The sequence below is a fragment of the Thunnus maccoyii genome, chromosome 24 (genome assembly GCF_910596095.1).
Source record: "Thunnus maccoyii chromosome 24, fThuMac1.1, whole genome shotgun sequence".
Lineage (NCBI taxonomy): Eukaryota > Metazoa > Chordata > Actinopteri > Scombriformes > Scombridae > Thunnus > Thunnus maccoyii.
In genome coordinates this window covers 5861863-5887650 of record NC_056556.1, presented here as the reverse complement: position 1 = coordinate 5887650, position 25788 = coordinate 5861863, and the positions used below count along the sequence as shown (strand labels likewise).

The following is a 25788-nucleotide window of genomic DNA, read 5'->3' as shown; positions in this document are numbered from 1 at the left end:
TTGGCATTGATCACAGTAGTCAGCGATGATGATGAGAGTAAATCTGTTGTTAGAAATAAGTTCCTCAGTAGGAGGAAAATATTGATTTTTCTGTATATACTCAAGTTCTGTAGTGTTTTAATGAAATTACACTTAATCATTACTATTTACAGGAAGAAGATAAATAAAAGTAATACATAAGCTTTTAATCCAGCATGTCTAATTTGATCCATTTTACAGTCAGCAGCATTTTATTGATCTGTGTTGACATGGATAGGTGTCTGAATGTTGTTGTGTCCATAGAGGCCATTTATGAGATCAGTGTAGACACTTGTGGACGTGACACAGACAGCACAGAATATCTAAACACAGAGCATCGCTCAACTTTAGCTCATAGTTCTGAGTGACAGAACAAACATTGGAATTCAACATGATGGAATAAAAACGGTAAGATTCATATTATTGTTGTTGAAAGTTCAATCAGTGAAAATCAGTCAGTGACAGTGAAAACATAAATGATGGACAGATAAATAACGGTTTGCTACAGATGGTAGTTGACCAGCTAACGTTAGCCTTGCGCTTGGCAAGTTCACATTTATCCTAATAATTACAAGTAAATTACACGTTATTATTAAAAGAAAATAACATGCAGATACACGTTTACTTGTGTCCTGTAGGCTGTAGACTTAACTGTCGGATGATTCTGATTCTGATTTGTAGAATAACGTTACGGTTTATTTGCCATTGAAGGCTCCAGCAATTTTGATTAAATGTTAATTAATTGTTAGATTTGTCCAACTCATCTAGTCTGATCTAATTAATGTCCCTTAGTGAAGCTGGAAGTTGTGCAGCTGTTTGCTGTGTTCAATACTTTGGATTTTGGCGGCCAGTAGTTGGACAGCAACAGACTGGAGCTCTGTAATTTTAGATTAAGTCATTATTTGTGTTATTTAATTTATCATTTAAGTGACCTGGTGTTTGCTTGATCTTTTCTTTTAATTCCTACTGTAGCCCACTCTTATTTTGTGTCAAACATAGGTAATGGTAAATGGTAAAATGACGTTACTTTATGTACAGTATGTAGTGTATAGTAGGTCTTTATGTACTGTGAAATATATTTGTAGATGGAATGCCTACATACACAAGTTTGGCCTAAGTCTTCTGTCAGAAAAACTGTTGTGAATAATCATGAAGTAACTACCATAATAGCTAATTCTGTTGGAAACAGTCAGCTTAACGACTTTTGTTGGAAGCATGTGTAATTAGAGTCCTGCTGTCTGACAGTCAGCTCTCAGCCTGCATTTACCAAGCAGCTGCTTCTGTTCAACATGTTAGTTTAGTGTTAGCATGAGCCTCAGATAGCTAAACTGCACAACTGCCAGACAACAACTCCTGGGAGTTTTCACAGCTTTATGCTTCAGAGTTCAACTAGATGACACAGTGAGCAGATCGAGGCTCACTGCGAGTCTGCAACTGTTTTCCTTCGTCGGAAGGCAGGGAGGTGTGTTCGTTTTACAGTTTGTGTGGCTCTAACGGGCCAACACACCTGTAACTCAATCTCATGAAAAGAGTAAGAGGCTCCAACTGGTTGCCTAACTGCGAACTGCAGCAAATCTGCAAAACATTCTCTGACTTACACCGCATGTCTCTCGTCTTTTGCATTATCAGTTAATATATTTTCAATCAGTTGCATTATTAATGGCAGTTAACCCATAATCAATGAATCATTGACATCCCTAATTTATATCATATATTTTTTATACCAGTTGGCCCAATTTGCAACATAGCCAAGCTTATGTGAAATTTCTTAATAACCTAAACGACCCACATACAATATATTTGTGTGTTATAACCTTTATTTTTTATTATGAAATTATGCAAATTAGGCAAACTCATGTACCAAGTCAGAACAAATATAATTATTTCAGGTGTGTTGGCTTCCCTCAATCTTATGTGTATAATAGTAATTAATTAATAAGAACAATAGAAATTTACAGTGGGGGAAATAAGTATTCAACATGTCATTTTTTCATGAAACATATTCCAGTGCAGCTGTTTATATGAAATTAAGATCAGACATTAGTATTAACTCAATAAAGCTAAAGAATTCATAACATCCCAATCAATAAAAAAGTTATGTGCTTTAAATTGGAATGACACAGGACAAAAGTATTGAACATGCAGTAAGAAAAAGCACTGAACCAGGTGATTCCACTAATTAGTCCTCTTACCTGTGCTAATTAGAATCAGCTTGGGTAGTGCTTTTGGCTATTAGCACTTCCACTCTTTCAAAAGGGTTAGATATCTGTGAAGATATTATTTGTTACCAAGCTGTCATGCAAGAACCATCTCATGATGATTAGAGGCAAAGAGCTCTCCCAGAACCTTCGCCACAAGATTGTTGAGCAACATAGAAATGGCACAGATTACTGACTGATTTCTCAAGTCCTAAATGTTCCCATAAGCACCATTGGGGCCATTATCTGCAGATTGCAGCATCAGATTGCTGGCCAGGCAGTAAGAAAATTAGTCAGAAGATGAGCCCAAGATCCAAGGACCACTCAAAAAGAGCTCCATGGTTATGTGTGGAGTGATGCTGAAATCTCATAATTTTACATATGGTGTTATTTGTTTAGCAGGTGTCAAGTAATGTAACCTGTAACATTTTTTACAAATTACAGGTTGGGAATATGACCTGGCTGTGACTTTAAAAAAATTCAGTCAAAAGATGTTTTTTTGCTTTAATCCCTACGTGATTAATATGATGTAAAAGTTGTGATGACATTAAACTGCAGACATAAGGATGATGTTATGTTGATCCACACTGAGTATCTTACTGTTAATGTCTATTTTCTTCTCCAGTGGCTTAGTCGATTGACTGTGTCAGAGCTGCAGAAACCTTCACATAACAAGAAAAAGCTGCACTGGCTAATTCACTGTTAAGTCTTTATTGAAGTAGCAGCATGTTGTCATTAATATTAATGAGAGCTCTTTTTCACTGTTTGTATTTGACAGTTTTTAACCTGCATCCTGTTGGGTTCAGGTGTTTGGAGTTTCCATTTTCTAAACTTCAACCTTCTTCAGCTCTGAACAGATTATGAAACACTGAATGATTTCAAGCAGAATAATCTGCTTCTAACGCTACATGTTTTCTTCTTTAATCAGATTGAAGTTCTGCAGTTTGTCAGAGATCAGCTGTGCTTCTCTGGTCTCAGCTCTGAAGTCCAACCCCTCTTATCTGAGAGAGCTCGATCTGAGCTACAACTACAAACTGAGGGATTCAGAAATGAAGATGATGTCTGAACTTAAGGAGATTCCACACTGTAGACTGGAAACTCTGAGGTCAGACACCATTTCATACTTCTGTGCTGAGATTAATATGATGTGAAAGTTGTGGTGAAACTAAACTGCGGACATAAGGATGATTTTTATTAGGTAAAATTCCCTTCAGATTTAGATGTTTAAATGTTGTTTCAACATTTAAATACTATTTAATTATTTAATTTTAAACCATAGTTATCAATTTAAAAACATACATTCAAACAATCAGATCTTGTTTTAAATCAATTTCTATAACATTAAAACTTTAAAATTTGTGACCACATAGACTTTATACTGATCCACACTGAGCATCTTTTTGGTCTTCATATTTAATATAACATGAAAAAGCTGCACTGGCTAATTCATTGTTATGTCACTGTGTCTTTACTGTAGTAGCAGCATGTTGTCATTAATATTAATGAGAGCTCTTTTTCACTTTTTGTATTTGACAGTTTTTAACCTGCATCCTGTTGGGTTCAGGTGTTTGGAGTTTCCATTTTCTAAACTTCATCCTCCTTCAGCTCTGAACAGATTATGAAACACTGAATGATTTCAAGCAGAATAATCTGCTTCTAATAATACAAAATATCTTCTTTTTTCAGATTGTGGGACTGCAGTTTGTCAGAGATCAGCTGTGCTTCTCTGGCCTCAGCTCTGAGGTCTGACCCCTCCCATCTAACAGAGTTGGATCTGAGTAACAACAAAATCCAGGATTTAGAAATGAAGATGCTGTGTGATTTTCTGGAGAGTCCACACTGTAGACTGGAGACTCTGAGGTCAGACACCATTTCTTTCTTCTGTGCTGAGATTAATATGATGTGAAAGTTATGATGACACTAAACTGCAGACAAAAACTGCAGGCAGGTCATTTTCTGACCATGTTGATTAGCCACAATGTTCACCAAATATTTGTGGACAAATAACTTAATTTTGTGCTCAAAGATCAAAAATGTCAGCTGTTGTTAAAACTGAACAATGACGTATGACTATAGTAGAACGCTGCAGTCATACGTCATCCTCATAAAATCCCTTTGTTTTTGTGAGCGTCACATAGGCTACTGATACAGTATCAGGCGCCTGTGTTTCATACTAAATAGTCTACTGGATGCAGATGTGCTGCAACAACAGATTAATGCTTCAAATATAAATCATTTATTTCAATTAAACACTCTCCAACCAAAATCTGCACATAAAATAATGTTTAATGTGGTTAAAGCAGGAAAGTCAGTAAATCAGTGTGCAGTGATGTATAAATGAATGTGGGTGATTGTTACAGTATCTGTTGTCCACAGCTGTTTATACTGTATGAAAAGCTTCTCCTTCACTTGATTTAATCCCTGCAGCATCTGAAGTCAGCAGGACTGATATGTTGATAAATCTGCAGCCTCTGAGAAGTGCTGCGCCAGAGCGCAATGCCATTACGCACGACCGTTACTGTGTTTACCTTCATTAAATCTCCTTGGGGGTGTTCCATCAAGCTGGCTGACGGGATAGCCTGGCTTTTTTCAATAAGCCTCGCTAATTTAAGTGAGAGTTCCGTTCCATCACTGCAGCTTATATGAGTTCCAGCTCAGTAACCATGGTAACTTAGTTAGCAGAACTAGCCTGCACCGTGGCTCCGTCAAGCTTAACTCAGCTGTATGTCAAAGAATGTCCGACGGACGGAAACAGACTCTCAAAAGACGGTTCCATCATGTCTTTTCGCACTTGCAACCCTTTTATTTAAAAGCTTAGCATTTATAATTTAAGAAATAAAAGTGTACCAGTGTTATTTTGAAATGATTTATTTATTCATTCACTGATTTTGTTCAAACTGTGAAGACAAAAAGAAAATTAGTCCAAACTATAACCTTCTGCTGTGTTTAAATGTATACAGTAGTAACTGCTCATAGTGATTACAGTTACAGTGATCAGCTGCTTATCAAAAAGCTCTGAGACAGAATCATTCCTATACAACATTTATGCTGTTTGAATAAGTCACCTATAGAAAACAAGCAATCCGCCTACAGTATTCATTTTGGGTCTCTTCATACATGACAACATATGGAGAAACATTTTAAACCATGTAAATCTATTTTTGTGCTTTACTCCCATGATAAGCTGCTGCTGCTGCGTGAACACTGAAATCATGACAGAGACAGAAAGTCATTTTCTCTCAAAGACAAATGTAGTCTCCCCGAAACTTATGACTATGGGGGATTTAAGTAAATTTCACTGCTTTCACCAATTCAAAAATGCGCACACTGCGTTTGAAACAGCTGTACTGTATTTTTAAACAGTCATTAAAATCTGTATCTTTATATTCATGTAGGCTAATAAATATACAAATGTCAATTAGGTGGTATTCTGCATGACAAATAAAGAAAAAGAAAATGTTATAATAATCATCTGCTTATGGTGATATTTGACCAGGACAGACGTGACCATTATAAGTGGTTTCCACTGTATTTATATCCTTCTCCAGTTTCCACTAAATTTTTAACTTTCAGTGATGCTTGTAAATTGACATCCTGTGAAAGAGAAAATGTGTCAAATAGTATGATAATGTTGGAAAGTTCTCTTAAATTGCTTACACTGTAATTTTAAATATACATCTGATATTATCTGGCCTAGTGATAATATAACCACAGTCACTGATCTGAATGCTCATTTATTAACCATATTCACCATGCAGACTCATCAAGTCGGATGCAGGGATTGAACCTTCATCCTTCCAGTACTAAGCTCGCTTCTCTAACCTTTAGGCTATCACTGCCCACCGACAGGTATACATTTAATCTGTCATCAGTTTTGTGCCAAGTCAGTTCATTCACCTTGTTAATTGCAGCCGTTTTGCCCCTTTTGGCGAAAACTCCTTTATATTCTTCATATGATTTCATCAGCAGATTTGTTCTGCTGCTGAGATGAAAACCGCTCTAGATTTCTCTTCTTTTTGCGACATAGTTTCGTCTTTTCGACAATCGACTATTCGTGGCTGCTTATGTACTCCGTGCACGTGCACACTTCAAGCTTATTCTAGTCTGGCTAGACTTAGCGTTGACTAGACGCAGCTAAGCTTCGTTACTGGAACGGCTTGAGCCTCAAGTGACACACACAAGACACACACCTCTACACACATCAGTCTGGTCGGTTATAACTCGATATTCTACTTTTTTATGAAGGAGACGTCGGGTTAGCGGGGGTTCATCAGCCTCTTTTCCAACTTTCTTTTTAGCCAAAGTAGCGTTTCATGTTTTATCCTTCAGACACATTATGATGCAAACGCTGCTGTGTAACATTAATTACTAATGTGACCGTGTACGAGGTGAGATACATTAGGCTATAACTATTGCTGAAATAGCGATGGTCCGATGGTCTATAATCATATTAACAGTTTCACCTAATCAAATTTTTTATTTCTATTGTTATTGTATTAACTGATGAAAAAACTGCTCCATCTGTCTTTGGCTGCAGATTTGTGGTGATGTGTGTTCATGTCGTGACGCTCTGAACCATCCAGACATTTCCTGAAGAAAAGCTTTCCGTTTGTTGAGCTGTCATTATCACGTTTAACTGTGATTGGCACAAGTGTTTCACAGCTATGAGACCAGTGATGTGACTGGCTGAGAGAGTATTTATTAATCACCACACCAGTTGATCTATATTCACTCAGCCCTTTTACACGTTGCACTGCTGCACATACATGAACCAAAATAGCAGGTGACAGGTGTGCATGGAGACGTCCACACAGTCCGTGTGCCTGAGACCTACCACGCTGCACTCGGCATTTATTATTAAATTTCAACTGAGGGTGAAAAATATTGAACTGAGGTTGCAATGCATGCTTTTGCATCCACGTAGAACCAGACCTGAGGAAGAAAATTTACGAACATTTACTATAAAATAAAGCAAGATGTCATTGTTTAGGACACATGATCCATCAATAAAGGAGCCAACGTCTGATTTCATCTATGGATTTCACATATCTCTGATACTGACATGTAACCTCATCTATATAGCTAATGCTGTAGTAAGTGGACAGGTTAGGCTATAATATCATTACCATTGCGACACATCACCAGAGCACTAGAATGGCAATCTGGTTGCCATGGTAACGGATTGCATCTCACTTTTAACCACACCCCCATTCTCTGTTTGAGAAAGAATGTTAACGGTTAAACAGGAAGTAACACTGGCTGGAGTGGGGCTTTAATTATTTAATTTTAACCCATAGTTAACAATTTAAAAACATACTTTCAAACATTCAGATCTTTGTTTTAAATCAATTTTGATAACATTAAAACATCTGTGACCACATAGACTTTATACTGATCCACACTGAGCATCTTTTTGGTCTTCATATTTAATATAAGATGAAAAAGCTGCACTGGCTAATTCACTGTTAAGTCACTGTGTGTTTATTGAAGTAGCAGCATGTTGTCATTAATATTAATGAAGCTCTTTTTCACTGTTTGTATTTGACAGTTTTTAACCTGCATCCTGTTGGGTTCAGGTGTTTGGAGTTTCCATTTTCTAAATTTGTACATTCTAAACCTTCTTCAGCTCTGAACAGATTATGAAACATTGAATGATTTCAAGCAGAATAATCTCATGGATGCTGGTGGGAAAAAATTTTTTGACTGAACTTTTTTCTACTGGTGTCCAATGACGAGCACCAAAGTGTGAAGTCACCTAGGGGGGTCTGGAGGCATGGCCCCCTGGAAAATATTTTGTGCCATTTGGTGCATTCTGACCATGATTTTCATCCCTGGCAAAGGCACCAATTTATACATGAAAAGGATAAAATAAAATATTTTACCTTCAAAAAGTATGCTATTTCTCTCCTTCCTGACAAAACACTCGTAGGCCTACTTATTTTAACTATTCAACTATATTTTAGAATAAAAATAGCACAAATATCTGTACTTATTATCTTTATCAACTTTAAAGGCAACCAGAATCTACATCAGTCAGTAAAAGAAAAAAATTCTTGATACTTTCATATTAACATGATAATCAATAGTCTTATTGATCCTCCTTATTTGTTTGGTCCTTATTGTTATTGGTTCCTTTTCAATACTAAATAATTGCTTTTTTTTTTTTTTTTTTTTTTTAATTGTTTTAAAAAAGAATAAATTCAGAACAGGATTAGAATTTATTTATATTATAAATATAACTAAACATTGTTTCTAGAGCAGCAACAGTCATGTTTACAACAGCAAAGTCACTTTATAAACTCAATAATATCTCTGGAAACAAATGTAAAATGTCAATAAAATAAATAATATTCCTGACATGAAAATACTGAGTGAAGTTTAGAAAGAAAGAAGAAGACAGACATCAGTCAGTATCAGTCCTTCCTCCTGTCCTCCTCCTCCTCCCTCTGCTGCTGATGTGATTGACTGCTGCAGGTACCGCTGGTAGAGAGGAGAGGCTGCTTTGTCTCAGCCAGCAGCTGAGTTTACAACAATGAGCCAAATTTGAAGATTGGTGGCAAACTAAGCTAAACAGTTAGACTACATACAGACAGCTTTAGTTTTAGCTTGTTGCTAACAATTAGCTATTAGCCGAGCTAGCGCGCTGTGGTTGTGTAAAACATAGCAGCGGTGGATGAGAGACTGCGGACAGAGCAGTTGAAAATATCACTTTTCTACATGTTTATGCTTGTTGATCAGGTGTATTGATAGAGTATTGGCTTTTTACTCACTAAGGTGTCATTGCACTTAAGAAGTAACGAGCGTAGTTGTCGTCAACTCGAGTAATCTTCACTTCACATGTGATCTGCTGTTCACTGACTTTGCTGTGTGTGTGTGTGTGTGTGTGTGTGTGTGTGTGTGTGTGTGTGGAGGAGAGGCTGCAGTTTGAGAGTAAATTACACCAAAACATTAAAAAGTGCTGATAAAAGAATCGGTAACATCGGAGCTTATCAATACTACAGTCTTTAATCATTTATCCTCGGGGCTCGTTTAATACCGGGTTTCGGTACCCATCCCTACAGAGAAATAAGTGCACATTAAATAAAACTGCTATACCTTTGATTATTTTGGAGAAAACAGACGTATAAATCGATGCATAAACAACCGCAGGAAGCTGGAACAAGCGTTGATGTCTGGAACAACCAACGTCTCTTTCCTTCGCCGTTTAATCGTTTACAAAGTGAAAAAAGCAGAAATGTGGTGGCAGAGTAAAATCTTTTTTGTGTTAGTGGTCAAAATAAACAGACTATGATGGAACAAATAATTCACTGCTGATGGAAATCCGTCTGTAGACGGAGCTCTTGCACCCATGTAATCTGCTTCTAACGCTACATGATTTCTTCTTTATTCAGATTGGAGAACTGCAGTTTGTCAAAGATCAGCTGTGCTTCTCTGCTCTCAGCTCTGAAGTCCAACCCCTCCCATCTGAGAGAGCTGAATCTGAGTGGAAACTACAGTCGGGACCGTTCAGAAAGGAATCTGCAGTTTGATTTTCTGGAGAGTCCAGACTGTAGACTGGAGACTCTGAGGTCAGACACCATTTCTTACTTCTGTGCTGAGATTAATATGATGTGAAAGTTGTGGTGACACTAAACTGCAGACATAAGGATGATTTTTATGAGGTAAAATCTCCTTCAGATTTACACATTCAAATGTTGTTTTCAAACATTTAAATACTATTTAAAGCCTCCCTCCAGTGTATTTTGGCATTTTTGAGATATTTCATATTTTTCTGAGTCATTTTCTGACCATGTTGATTAGCCACAATGTTCACCAAATATTTGTGGACAAATAACTTCATTTTGTGCTCAAAGATCAAAAATGTCAGCTGTTGTTAAAACTGAACAATGACGTATGACTATAGTAGAACGCTGCAGTCATACGTCATCCTCATAAAATCCCTTTGTTTTTGTGAGCGTCACATAGGCTACTGCTACAGTATCAGGCGCCTGTGTTTCATACTAAATAGTCTACTGGATGCAGACGTGCTGCAACAACAGATTAATGCTTCAAATATAAATCATTTATTTCAATTAAACACTCTCCAACCAACATGTGCACAGAAAATAAAGTTTAATGTGGTTAAAGCAGGAAAGTCAGTAAATCAGTGTGCAGTGATGTATAAATGAATGTGGGTGATTGTTACAGTATCTGTTGTCCACAGCTGTTTATACTGTATGAAAAGCTTCTCCTTCACTTGATTAAATCCCTGCAGCATCTGAAGTCAGCAGGACTGATATGTTGATAAATCTGCAGCCTCTGAGAAGTGCTGCGCCAGAGCGCAGTGCCGTTACGCACCACCGTTCACTGTGTTTACCTTCATTAAATCTCCTGATGACACCAGGCTGCTACAGTAGAAACACACACCCCTCTACACACATCAGACTGGTCGGTTATAACTCGATATTCTGCTTTTTTATGAAGGAGACGTCGGGTTAGCGGGGCTCATCAGCCTCTTTTTCAATTTTTTTTTTTTAGCCAAAGTAGCGTCTCATGTTTTATCCTTGAGAGACATTACGATGCAAACGCTGTTGTGTAACATTAATTACTAAACTATGTGACCGTGTACGAGGTGAGATACATTAGGCTATAATTATTGCTGAAATAGCATTAGTCCGTCAGTAAACAGCTTCACCAAATACATTTTTTTACATTTTTAAAAAATTTCTATTGTTATTATATTAACTGATGAAAAAACTGCTCCATCTGTCTTTGGCTGCAGATTTGTGGTGATGTGTGTTCATGTCGTGACGCTCTGAACCATCCAGACATTTCCTGAAGAAAAGCTTTCCGTTTGTTGAGCTGTCGTTATCACGTTTAACTGTGATTGGCACAAGTGTTTCACAGCTATGAGACCAGTGATGTAACTGGCTGAGAGAGTATTTATTAATCACCACACCAGTTGATCTATATTCACTCAGCCCTTTTACATGTTGCACTGCTGCGCATACATGAACCAAAACAGCAGGTGACAGGTGTGCATGCAGGGCTCCACATTAACTTTTTGAGGCACTTGTCCTTCAGACAAGTAAATTTATCTTTCACTTGTCCATGTGTGACAGATGTGGTGAGGACATGTAACGAGACGACTCAAAGGATTGGTTTCCAGCCTTTATTTGCTCCTGCAGAAGACAATGTAACACATATGAATCACCTTCTGGTGTCTCCTGCACATCTGCTCATAAACATGCAAAATAACAGAATTTACACCAGGAAATAGATGCTAAAATCTCTGCAGCGCTACGTTGACTACATGACGCAGGGCAGCCTGCCGTAATACAAATGGCACCAAGAAAGTTAAACAAAAGCATCTACAAAACTCATATTAACAGTCAAAACAACATGAAACAGCTAGTTAAAGTAATAGTATTAACAGTAAACAATATGCATTAAATGTTACAACATAAACGGTTCAATTTCCATAGAAAACAATAAAATAGAGCAGCAGCATTTTTCCACACAACTTACCCTCAGCAATGCAAAACAGCTCTGTGAGGGACAGAAGGGACGATGTGCAGCAAGTTAATTTCCACAGGAAACATTCATGAATAAAAATTCCTCATTGAGATAAAATTCACAAACACAAATTGGAAATAAGAATTATTAAAGTGTCTTTTTTAACTGTTACACATCCACAAAAGTCACTTGTCAGAGTAAAAATGACAATAATTAACTTTTTCATTTTGTTTGTGAACGTAGAAATCAGACCAACAAACAGTTGAAAGCATCCAAACAGTGTCAACATATAAATGATTCAATTTATGAATTTTATTCAAGCCATTACTTCCCTGTTAATGATCTTTTCATTTGATCCTGAATTGTGAAGCACTTTGTAAAGTCTGTTTCAATATGAGCTCTATAGATTAATTATTGATCATCCTTCTGACGTTTAATAATAATGATTGACAGTGTTTCTACTAGGATTGTTTTCAGGGGGGGTGGTAGGCCCCCTGAAACTACTAGTTATGTTACGGAGCAGGCGTGTCACAGATACGGATACGCGGTGTCGACAGTGTCGTCATAGATACGCAGTAAGACGGTTGTCTGTATCGCTGTATTTCTCTACACTGAGCTGAAATGAAACAAGTGCACGAAAAATAGGTAAATAAATATTAAACAAATATTATCAATATTTATTAACCTAATGTTTAAATATTAAAAGTATTTATTTACAACACATAAATAAACGTAGGCCTTATGGATGATAGATGGACCAATCAGTCTCTATCTGAAAAACAAATCTGGATTCTCAGCCTCTATATGGTCCTTAATATAGATCAATGTTTGTAATATAACAACATAACAAAAGTGACTGATGGGAAAACTTAAAGCCAAATCAAGACAACAGTTTGACTTATAAATGAATCAGATGAATCAGCATTTTGTTTCCTAATAACTGAAAGTGTCAGTTTTAGTGCTGTGTTTACAACAGTTACTGAGGTCAACGACCTTCTAACAGCTGAAGAAAACATCATGTTAACAGAGTTGTTGTGTAGTGTTAGTACCTGTGTTAAAACATCTGTAAGTCCTTTTATAGCAGGTTTGAATCTTGTGCTTTGACTTTTGTTTGTTAGGATGTCCTTTAGTTTGGATAACAGATTGTGCCTTTAAACATATTTACAGAACAGTAATTCATCTAGATACAGGTGGAAGTCAGACCTTAACAGTTTTTTCTGCCTCCTGCTTTGAATGTGTTCATGTCTCTCCATCACCTGACGCCTGGGCTGCCTCTGTGTGTTTCTCTTTACTCCTTCAACTGTTTCTTTAAATCTTGAATCAGTTGCACCTTCTTCCTTTTCAATCACTTCTTTACTTTCTCCTTGTTTTTCTTTCAACACCATTAAGTTACATCCTGCAATTCTTCCTCACTTCTGTCTCCTCTCTCCTGATTTCTTCACTCACTCTGAAAATGTAAAAGCTTTCCTTTAATAAATCTGCCAGCAGGGCCGGCTCTAGACATGTTGGTGCCCTAGGAGAGATCAGGATTTGGTGCCCCCCCCCAAACCACATTACCCCACCAGTACTGCCTCATCACCACCCTGTCATACATTGAGGAGCAGGTGGACCCAAATGCAGAGACCAGAAAGCAGGGCTGAAGAAAAGCGTCTTTATTTCAACGACTGGCAGGAAAAAAACAAAAGCAGGATGAGCTGAGTAGAACAAGATACAAAAAAAAAATCGACTGAGCAGGAAACTGAGCAAACACGACAGAACAGAATTGACTAACTGAACAGACGACTCGACAAAGACTGAACTGAAAACTGAACTTGAATACAAACTGAAGTAATCAGACAACAAGGAACAGGTGGCACAATACAAGGGCAGGCTGGGAGCTGATAGGCTGGGGAAGACACTAGGAGCAGGGCAGGACCGACGAGGCTACTGCAGGGCAGGTGAGAGGAGGAGCACATGAAAACAGGAGGAGTGAAGGAACACACAAGAGAAACACAGAGCAAAGTAAAACCCAGAAAACACAACAGCACTCAATAACAAGCCAGCATAAATCAAAGTGTCTCTGAATAAATCAACCTAGGTACACAGCACTACAAGCTAACCAATAATCTAATACAGTCTTTCAAAGATACAACTCAAATAACATGAATGAGCAAAAAGACTGGACAACACAAGTGTAACACAGAAAACCAAAAGAAGAAAAAACACAAAGAGCCCAAACCATGAGTCCATGACACACCCACTCATTCTACAGTAAAAATATGGACAACAAACATCAGACACCACAATGGTTTCAAGACAAAAATATAGATTTTTATAAATTACAATTACTTTTCAAACAAACAAATCACGTTTCACAGAATGAATCAATTGTTAAATATTACTATTATTAACTACCTTTACCTGTTAGTAACATCCAAGACGCTGGCACTTGGTTATTGATAGATTACACTGGATAGACGACTCCTTCCATGATGTCATGTGCCCACAATGTTCTGGGGTTTCATTTATAAAACAGTGTGTAGGATCCATACTAAAATTGTACGTGCGCACAAAAGCCGAAAATGGCGTGCACCAAAAAATAATCAGATTTATAAAACCATGCGTACACACGAATGCACGTATATTTCCCTTTATAAATCACAGTCCACCTGGAAATGTGCGCTCATGTATCAGCGTCATATCCCGCCCTCTACACGCCCACATTCAACCATAAATGGTCGATGCAAAAGCCTTCATGAATATTCATGTACATGTGTTTCTTTCGCCGCACCAATCACTCTCTCTGTCTTTAGACGCCTGGCCAATCAGTGTTGAGAGTCAGTGTATCGGAGCCTCTCTTGTCACTTGTGCTCAGCAGCAGCAGAGGAAGGACCGCAACAGGCATGAACAGACATTTAACCTTTTATTTCCCCGTTTTCACACGTATTGAAATTATGTGTGTAACCCAAAACAACCATATACAACCTCAATAAACATTCCTGTGGATTGTTAAGTCAGACATCTCTGGTTAAATGTTTAACACACCCTGCAGTGGGCCAGCTCCCAGTTAACCAGTATAAGTAGTTTTTACACCACTCAGTCAATATGTAAAATACAATAAACACTATATTAGTTTATATTTACTCCAAAATCCAGCATACAGGTATTTCTCTAATTGACACAGTGAGCACAGGTGGTGAAGATGAGCCGGTGAGGTGACTGGAGAAGGCAGAGTGTGTGTGGCAGCCACCGCTGTGTCTCCAGTGTCTCTGTGCTTGACAATACAGCCGTGTTTACTGTAGCCATTTTACACATATAAACTACATGGGAACTCATACTTGGTGATATATGCACAGTATAACCAAATATTAAAAATCTATAATTGATGTTTGATATTAAGTGAAATGAAATGTGTGAGAGGATTATTATACAATCTGCCTTCAATTCACTTCAATTCTGCGTCGTCGATTTCCCCTGTCTCTAAAATGTTCCTACGCATGGGTAAGAGTTTAGGTGCAGGTGCGCACATTGTCCCATCAAGTTTGTTTTTATAGATCACAACTTTTGCTTGGGAAGTGGCGTACGCCTCTTTCAGGCCCCGTTCCTGCTTACTCAACAAATGAGATCCCTGGACTGTTCTCGTGGGTTTTGAGTATTTCACTGCAATTTTTCCAGTCATTAAATCAATTACTGATTAGTTTGTATTTTTTTTGTGAGAACAGGTTGCAGCAGAAGTAGTAAAGACTTTTTAAAAATTTTTTCTTGGAATATACCCAACCAACTTCTCTTGATTTTCTCTCCATTCACTTATTTTCTGTAGAAGTGGTGGTGATGGGAACTTCTCCCATCCTCTCATTTTGTAAATGTAGAGTCTTATTTTAGCTGATATGGCCTCTGCTGACTATCTCTGTCCTCACCATATCAGACAGGGCTGCCAGTCAGCAGGATCTATAGCTGCTGCCTTGATGGACTCACATACTTCAGGATCTGTTCCAGTTGATGGTGTCTGCAGGCTGTAGAGTAGTAGAAGTGTCTGTTGTGTCTGTTGTTGCTTCACCTGCAGGTAAATCTAAACATACATGCAAATATAGTTATTAATCCTTTAGTAAGGACACACAATGATTCATAAATGACAACACATCAGACAATAAACACATCTGAAGCATAAATTATAGATAACGGTTGACCAGAACTGATCAATTACATGAGTGAAAAAAGGTCAAGAATCCAAGTTTAAATTATTTTAGATGGAATAAGTTATTCTTGCTTTAATGTGTCCTGTAGACAACTTGAATAAATATAGATGGTTGCAGTCTAATATTGATTAGTATTTAAGTTAGCTATGTTCCCTTTATAATATAGAAATTATATTTATGATTCAATATATTTTATTGCACTAGTGTTACCATGATAACACAAGTATGTAAGAAACCATTTAATAAAAGATAATATTGATATTTGACTTGAAATTAACAAGGTGTATCTGTGACATTCAAATAATAATAATAATAATAATAATAATAATAATAATAAAGACAACATAGCAGTGTATTATCAGTTACACAGAGACCACAAATAAGTGGCTGAACTGACCTGCTTCAGAGAGTGGTGTAGATGGGAGATCAGATGTGACTTCTCCAGCAGCTGGAGGCTTCTGCAGATATTTCCTGAGTGCATCTGGACAGTTATAGAGTAGATATCAGCCTGTTACAAGCAAAAACATGTAGCTGCAAAGTAGACAAACAACTGCTGCAGCCTGTTGCACCAGCTGTGTGTCAGTTCAAACTTAGTTATAACGTAAATTATTATCACAAAGTTGTGATTTATGCATCACTAAAATAAAAGCTTTCACCACGGAGATAAGTTACAACATAACTCTAATTGCTGCCATTTAGCAACACAGTAATCCAGTAGAGACCTAATTTATTGATATGATATTTCACTATTGCTCCAGTTTACTACAATGTGCTACGATGCCAAGTGGCTCATGCCAGCTTACACATAGTTGGTGCAACCCAGTGCAGAAATCTATGTTTTTATGGATATAGCGTTAGCCATTATCACTGATATTGGTCAGTGAAATTTCAGCACAAAGCCTTACGTTGTAGGAAGGAGCAGTTAACCAGATAGCTCGCTACTGGCTTGTCATTCAGTCTCATATCCTTCAATCTGTAACGATATGTGAGTCCAGCAGCTATCGTAGCATCATTATCTAGCATTAGCTTTATTGCTACTTAGCTAGCTATGTTAACATAAGACAACATACCTCTATATTGGACTTTCTGTTCCTCCTCCTCTTTTCTCCGTTTTCTTTCTTGTGCATCTGAAGGTTTGGACCTTTTCATTATGTAATAAAATGTGAATATCTGCCTCTTGACATCTCGTCACAGACTTTGTTTGTCTGTGATGCATCATCCCTCTTTTTCAGTGCGCACAGTAGAGGTGCAGAGCAGATGAAACATTGTGAGGATTTTTTTGTGACTTTTAACTTGTGTGGTGGGACAAGTAAATTTCTTTTCCATTTGTCGTATAAAGAAATCGGACAAGCCTTAAAGTCGAGCCGTAAACTCTGAATTTATTCTTTTTTAAAAAATAAATTCAGAACAGGATTAGAATTTATTTTTATTACAAATATAACTAAACATTGTTTCTAGAGCAGCAACAGTAAATGGTAAATGGACTGTACTTGTATAGCGCCTTTCTAGCCTTCCGACCACTCAAAGCGCTTTTACACCGCGAATCACATTCACCCATTTACACACATTCATACGCTGAATGGGTACAGGGGCTACCATGCGAGGTCCCAACCTGCCCATCACAGGAAATCTAATCATTCATACACATTCACACACTGATGGCACAGCCATCAGGAGCAATTTGGGTTTAAGTATCTTGCCCAAGGACACATCGACATGCGGACTGGAGGAGCCGGGAATCGAACCGCCAATCTTCCGATTAGTGGACGACCCGCTCCTGACCCTACCTCCTGAGCCACAGCCGCCCAGCTGCAACAGTCATGTTTACAACAGCAAAGTCACTTTATAAACTCAATAATATCTCTGGAAACAAATGTAAAATGTCAATAAAATAAATAATATTCCTGACATGAAAATACTGAGTGAAGTTTAGAAAGAAAGAAGAAGACAGACATCAGTCAGTATCAGTCCTTCCTCCTGTCCTCCTCCTCCTCCCTCTGCTGCTGATGTGATTGACTGCTGCAGGTACCGCTGGTAGAGAGGAGAGGCTGCTTTGTCTCAGCCAGCAGCTGAGTTTACAACAATGAGCCAAATTTGAAGATTGGTGGCAAACTAAGCTAAACAGTTAGACTACATACAGACAGCTTTAGTTTTAGCTTGTTGCTAACAATTAGCTATTAGCCGAGCTAGCGCGCTGTGGTTGTGTAAAACATAGCAGCGGTGGATGAGAGACTGCAGACAGAGCAGTTGAAAATATCACTTTTCTACATGTTTATGCTTGTTGATCAGGTGTATTGATAGAGTATTGGCTTTTTACTCACTAAGGTGTTATTACACTTAAGAAGTAACGAGCGTAGTTGTCGTCAACTCGAGTAATCTTCACTTCACATGTGATCTGCTGTTCACTGACTTTGCTGTGTGTGTGTGTTTGTGTGTGTGTGTGTGTGTGTGTGTGTCTGTGTGCGTGTCTGTGTGTTTGTGTGTGTGTGTCTGTGTGTTTGTGTGTGTGTTTGTGTGTGTCTGTGTGTTTGTGTGTGTGAGTGTGTGTGTCTGTGTTTGTGTGTGTGTGCGTGTCTGTGTGTTTGTGTTTGTGTGTGTGTGTGTCTTTGTTTGTGTGTGTGTGTGTGTGTGTGTCTGTGTTTTTGTGTGTCTGTGTGTGCGTGTGTTTGTGTGTGTGTGTGTTTGTGTGTGTGTGTTTGTGTGTGTGAGTGTGTGTGTGTGTTTGTGTGCGTGTGTTTGTGTGTGTGCGTGTCTGTTTGTTTGTGTTTGTGTGTGTGTGTGTGTATGTGTGTTTGTGTGTGTCTGTCTGTGTGTGTTTGTGTGTGTGTATGTGTGTTTGTGTGTGAGTATGTGTCTGTGTGTGTGTGTGTCTCTGTGTTTGTGTGTCTGTGTGTTTGTGTGTGTGTCTATGTGTTTGTTTTTTGTGTGTGTGCGTGTCTTTGTGTCTGTGTGTGTGTGTCTGTGTGTCTGTTTGTGTGTGTCTTTGTGTTTGTGTCTGTGTGTGTGTCTGTGTGTTTGTGTGTCTTTGTATATGCGTGTGTGTCTGTGTGGTTTTTTTGTGTGTGTGTGTGTTTGTGTGTGTGTGTGTGTGTGTTTGTGTATGTCTCTGTGTCTGTGTTTAAGTGTGTGTGTGAGTGTGTGTGTGTGTGTGTGTGTGTGTGTGTGTGTGTGTGTGTGTGTGTGTGTGGAGGAGAGGCTGCAGTTTGAGAATAAATTACACCAAAACATTAAAAAGTGCTGATAAAAGAACCGGTAACATCGGAGCTTATCAATACTACAGTCTTTAATCATTTATCCTCAGGGCTGGTTTAATACCGGGTTTCGGTACCCATCCCTACAGAGAAATAAGTGCACATTAAATAAAACTGCCATACCTTTGATTATTTTGGAGGAAACAGACGTATAAATCGATGCATAAACAACCGCAGGAAGCTGGAACAAGCGTTGATGTCTGGAACAACCAACGTCTCTTTCCCTCGCCGTTTAATTGTTTACAAAGTGAAAAAAGCAGAAATGTGGTGGCAGAGTAAAATCTTTTTTGTGTTAGTGGTAAAAATAAAGAGAGTATGATGGAACAAATAATTCACTTTTGATGGAAATCCGTCTGTAGACGGAGCTCTTGCACCCATGTAATCTGCTTCTAACGCTACATGATTTCTTCTTTATTCAGATTGAGGACCTGCATGTTGTCAGAGATCAGCTGTGCTTCTCTGCTCTCAGCTCTGAAGTCCAACCCCTCCCACCTGAGAGTGCTGGAGCTGAGCTACAACTTCAGTCGGGATGGTTCAGAAAGGAATCTGCAGTTTGATTTTCTGGAGAGTCCAGACTGTAGACTGGAGACTCTGAGGTCAGACACCATTTCTTACTTCTGTGCTGAGATTAATATGATGTGAAAGTTGTGGTGACACTAAACTGCAGACATAAGGATGATTTTTATGAGGTAAAATCTCCTTCAGATTTACACATTCAAATGTTGTTTTCAAACATTTAAATACTATTTAAAGCCTCCCTCCAGTGTATTTTGGCATTTTTGAGATATTTCATATTTTTCTGAGTCATTTTCTGACCATGTTGATTAGCCACAATGTTCACCAAATATTTGTGGACAAATAACTTCATTTTGTGCTCAAAGATCAAAAATGTCAGCTGTTGTTAAAACTGAACAATGACGTATGACTATAGTAGAACGCTGCAGTCATACGTCATCCTCATAAAATCCCTTTGTTTTTGTGAGCGTCACATAGGCTACTGCTACAGTATCAGGCGCCTGTGTTTCATACTAAATAGTCTACTGGATGCAGACGTGCTGCAACAACAGATTAATGCTTCAAATATAAATCATTTATTTCTATTAAACACTCTCCAACCAACATGTGCACAGAAAATAAGGTTTAATGTGGTTAAAGCAGGAAAGTCAGTAAATCAGTGTGCAGTGATGTATAAATGAATGTGGGTGATTGTTACAGTATCTGTTGTCCACAGCTGTTTATACTGTATGAAAAGCTTCTCCTTCACTTGATTAAATCCCTGCAGCATCTGAAGTCAGCAGGACTGATATGTTGATAAATCTGCAGCCTCTGAGAAGTGCTGCGCCAGAGCGCAGTGCCGTTACGCACCACCGTTCACTGTGTTTACCTTCATTAAATCTCCTGATGACACTAGGCTGCTACAGTAGAAACACACACAACTCTACACACATCAGTCTGGTCGGTTATAACTCGATATTCTGCTTTTTTATGAAGGAGACATCGGGTTAGCGGGGCTCATCAGCCTCTTTTCCAACTTTCTTTTTAGCCAAAGTAGCGTCTCATGTTTTATCCTTGAGACACATTACGATGCAAACGCTGTTGTGTAACATTAATTACTAAACTATGTGACCGTGTACGAGGTGAGATACATTAGACTATAATTATTGCTGAAATAGTGTCAGTCCGTCAGTAAACAGCTTCACCAAATACATTTTTTTACATTTTTTAAAAATTTCTATTTTTATTATATTAAGTGATGAAAAAACTGCTCCATCTGTCTTTGGCTGCAGATTTGTGGTGATGTGTGTTCATGTCGTGACGCTCTGAACCATCCAGACATTTCCTGAAGAAAAGCTTTCCGTTTGTTGAGCTGTCGTTATCACGTTTAACTGTGATTGGCACAAGTGTTTCACAGCTATGAGACCAGTGATGTGACTGGCTGAGAGAGTATTTATTAATCACCACACCAGTTGATCTATATTCACTCAGCCCTTTTACACATTGCACTGCTGCACATACATGAACCAAAACAGCAGGTGACAGGTGTGCATGCAGGGCTCCACATTAACTTTTTGAGGCACTTGTCCTTCAGACAAGTAAATTTATCTTTCACTTGTCCATGTGTGACAGATGTGGTAAGGACATGTAACGAGACGACTCAAAGGATTGGTTTCCAGCCTTTATTTGCTCCTGCAGAAGACAATGTAACACATATGAATCACCTTCTGGTCTCTCCTGCACATCTGCTCCTAAACATGCAAAATAACAGAATTTACACCAGGAAATAGATGCTAAAATCTCTGCAGCGCTACGTTGACTACATGACGCAGGGCAGCCTGCCGTAATAGAAATGGCACCAAGAAAGTTAAACAAAAGCATCTACAAAACTCATATTAACAGTCAAAACAACATGAAACAGCTAGTTAAAGTAATAGTATTAACAGGAAACAATATGCATTAAATGTTACAACATAAACGGTTCAATTTCCATAGAAAACAATAAAATAGCGCAGCAGCATTTTTCCACACAACTTACCCTCAGCAATGCAAAACAGCTCTGTGAGGAACAGAAGGGACGATGTGCAGCAAGGTCATTTCCACAGGAAACATTCATGAATAAAAATTCCTCATTGAGATAAAATTCACAAACACAAATTAGAAATAAGAATTATTAAAGTGTCTTTTTTAACTGTTACACATCCACAAAAGTCACTTGTCAGAGTAAAAATGACAATAATTAACTTTTTCATTTTGTTTGTGAACGTAGAAATCAGACGAACAAACAGTTGAAAGCATCCAAACAGTGTCAACATATAAATGATTCAATTTATGAATTTTATTCAAGCCATTACTTCCCTGTTAATGATCTTTTCATTTGATCCTGAATTGTGAAGCACTTTGTAAAGTCTGTTTCAATATGAGCTCTATAGATTAATTATTGATCATCCTTCTGACGTTTAATAATAATGATTGACAGTGTTTCTACTAGGATTGTTTTCAGGGGGGGTGGTAGGCCCCCTGAAACTACTAGTTATGTTACGGAGCAGGCGTGTCACAGATACGGATACGCGGTGTCGACAGTGTCGTCATAGATACGCAGTAAGGCGGTTGTCTGTATCGCTGTATTTCTCTACACTGAACTGAAATGAAACAAGTGCACAAAAAATAGGTAAATAAATATTAAACAAACATTAACAATATTTATTAACCTAATGTTTAAATATTAAAAGTATTTATTTACAACACATAAATAAACGTCGGCCTTATGGATGATAGATGGACCAATCAGTCTCTATCTGAAAAACAAATCTGGATTCTCAGCCTCTATATGGTCCTTAATATAGATCAATGTTTGTAATATAACAACATAACAAAAGTGACTGATGGGGAATTAATTTGTTTCAACTTAAAGCCAAATCAAGACAACAGTTTGACTTATAAATGAATCAGATGAATCAGCATTTTGTTTCCTAATAACTGAAAGTGTCAGTTTTAGTGCTGTGTTTACAACAGTTACTGAGGTCAACGACCTTCTAACAGCTGAAGAAAACATCATGTTAACAGAGTTGTTGTGTAGTGTTAGTACCTGTGTTAAAACATCTGTAAGTCCTTTTATAGCAGGTTTGAATCTTGTGCTTTGACTTTTGTTTGTTAGGATGTCCTTTAGTTTGGATAACAGATTGTGCCTTATAACATATTTACAGAACAGTAATTCATCTAGATACAGGTGGAAGTCAGACCTTAACAGTTTTTTCTGCCTCCTGCTTTGAATGTGTTCATGTCTCTCCATCACCTGACGCCTGGGCTGCCTCTGTGTGTTTCTCTTTACTCCTTCAACTGTTTCTTTAAATCTTGAATCAGTTGCACCTTCTTCCTTTTCAATCACTTCTTTACTTTCTCCTTGTTTTTCTTTCAACACCATTAAGTTACATCCTGCAATTCTTCCTCACTTCTGTCTCCTCTCTCCTGATTTCTTCACTCACTCTGAAAATGTAAAAGCTTTCCTTTAATAAATCTGCCAGCAGGGCCGGCTCTAGACATGTTGGCGCCCTAGGAGAGATTAGGATTTGATGCCCCCCCCCCCCAAACCACATTACCCCACCAGTACTGCCTCATCACCACCCTGTCATACATTGAGGAGCAGGTGGACCCAAATGCAGAGACCAGAAAGCAGGGCTGAAGAAAAGCGTCTTTATTTCAAAGACTGGCAGGAAAAAACAAAAGCAGGATGAGCTGAGTAGAACAAGATACAAAAAAAAAATCGACTGAGCAGGAAACTGAGCAAACACGACAGAACAGAATTGACTAACTGAACAGACGACTCGACAAAGACTGAACTGAAAACTGAACTTGAATACAAACTGAAGTAATCAGACAACAAGGAACAGGTGGCACAATACAAGGGCAGGCTGGGAGCTGATAGGCTGGGGAAGACACTAGGAGCAGGGCAGGACCGACGAGGCTACTGCAGGGCAGGTGAGAGGAGGAGCACATGAAAACAGGAGGAGTGAAGGAACACACAAGAGAAACACAGAGCAAAGTAAAACCCAGAAAACACAACAGCACTCAATAACAAGCCAGCATAAATCAAAGTGTCTCTGAATAAATCAACCTAGGTACACAGCACTACAAGCTAACCAATAATCTAATACAGTCTTTCAAAGATACAACTCAAATAACATGAATGAGCAAAAAGACTGGACAACACAAGTGTAACACAGAAAACCAAAAGAAGAAAAAACACAAAGAGCCCAAACCATGAGTCCATGACACACCCGCTCATTCTACAGTAAAAATATGGACAACAAACATCAGACACCACAATGGTTTCAAGACAAAAATATATATTTTTATAAATTACAATTACTTTTCAAACAAACAAATCACGTTTCAAAGACTGAGTCAATTGTTAAATATTACTATTATTAACTACCTTTACCTGTTAGTAACATCCAAGACGCTGGCACTTGGTTATTGATAGATTACACTGGATAGATGACTCCTTCCATGATGTCATGTGCCCACAATGTTCTGGGGTTTCATTTATAAAACAGTGTGTAGGATCCATACTAAAATTGTACGTGCGCATAAAAGCCGAAAATGGCGTGCACCGAAAAATAATCAGATTTATAAAACCATGCGTACACACGAATGCACGTATATTTCCCTTTATAAATCACAGTCCACCTGGAAATGTGCGCTCATGGATCAGCGTCATATCCCGCCCTCTACACGCCCACATTCAACCATAAATGATGCAAAAGCCTTCATGAATATTCATGTACATGTGTTTCTTTCGCCGCACCAATCACTCTCTCTGTCTTTAGACGCCTGGCCAATCAGTGTTGAGAGTCAGTGTATCGGAGCCTCTCTTGTCACTTGTGCTCAGCAGCAGCAGAGGAAGGACCGCAACAGGCATGAACAGACATTTAACCTTTTATTTCCCCGTTTTCACACGTATTGAAATTATGTGTGTAACCCAAAACAACCATATACAACCTCAATAAACATTCCTGTGGATTGTTAAGTCAGACATCTCTGGTTAAATGTTTAACACACCCTGCAGTGGGCAAGCTCCCAGTTAACCAGTATAAGTAGTTTTTACACCACTCACTCAATATGTAAAATACAATAAACACTATATTAGTTTATATTTACTCCAAAATCCAGCATACAGGTATTTCTCTAATTGACACAGTGAGCACAGGTGGTGAAGATGAGCCGGTGAGGTGACTGGAGAAGGCAGAGTGTGTGTGGCAGCCACCGCTGTGTCTCCAGTGTCTCTGTGCTTGACAATACAGCCGTGTTTACTGTAGCCATTTTACACATATAAACTACATGGGAACTCATACTTGGTGATATATGCACAGTATAACCAAATATTAAAAATCTATAATTGATGTTTGATATTAAGTGAAATGAAATGTGTGAGAGGATTATTATACAATCTGCCTTCAATTCACTTCAATTCTGCGTCGTCGATTTCCCCTGTCTCTAAAATGTTCCTACGCATGGGTAAGAGTTTAGGTGCAGGTGCGCACATTGTCCCATCAAGTTTGTTTTTATAGATCACAACTTTTGCTTGGGAAGTGGCGTACGCCTCTTTCAGGCCCCGTTCCTGCTTACTCAACAAATGAGATCCCTGGACTGTTCTCGTGGGTTTTGAGTATTTCACTGCAATTTTTCCAGACATTAAATCAATTACTGATTAGTTTGTAGTTTTTTGTGAGAACAGGTTGCAGCAGAAGCAGTAAAGACTTTTTAAAAATTTTTTCTTGGAATATACCCAACCAACTTCTCTTGATTTTCTCTCCATTCACTTATTTTCTGTAGAAGTGGTGGTGATGGGAACTTCTCCCATCCTCTCATTTTGTAAATGTAGAGTCTTATTTTAGCTGATATGGCCTCTGCTGACTATCTCTGTCCTCACCATATCAGACAGGGCTGCCAGTCAGCAGGATCTATAGCTGCTGCCTTGATGGACTCACATACTTCAGGATCTGTTCCAGTTGATGGTGTCTGCAGGCTGTAGAGTAGTAGAAGTGTCTGTTGTGTCTGTTGTTGCTTCACCTGCAGGCAAATCTAAACATACATGTAAATATAGTTATTAATCCTTTAGTAAGGACACACAATGATTCATAAATGACAACACAT

At 38.3% G+C, this 25788-nt stretch overlaps 1 protein-coding gene and 1 long non-coding RNA gene across 3 annotated transcripts in view; one reads left to right on the top strand and one right to left on the bottom strand.

Annotated features, from left to right (window-relative positions):
• LOC121892196 (NACHT, LRR and PYD domains-containing protein 12-like) overlaps nt 1-25788 on the top strand; it is a 171569-nt gene that overhangs the window by 136078 nt on the left and 9703 nt on the right. For both annotated transcript variants that reach the window (XM_042405103.1, XM_042405104.1), the window contains 4 exons: nt 3145-3321; nt 3903-4076; nt 9608-9784; nt 19557-19733. In XM_042405103.1, coding sequence (XP_042261037.1) covers nt 3145-3321; nt 3903-4076; nt 9608-9784; nt 19557-19733 — 705 coding nt within the window. The remainder of the gene's footprint in view (nt 1-3144; nt 3322-3902; nt 4077-9607; nt 9785-19556; nt 19734-25788) is intronic.
• LOC121892214 lies at nt 21301-21818 on the bottom strand. Its single transcript, XR_006094347.1, has 2 exons — nt 21671-21818; nt 21301-21383 (listed from the first exon to the last, which is right to left on the bottom strand). It is a non-coding gene; the product is annotated as an uncharacterized LOC121892214 (long non-coding RNA).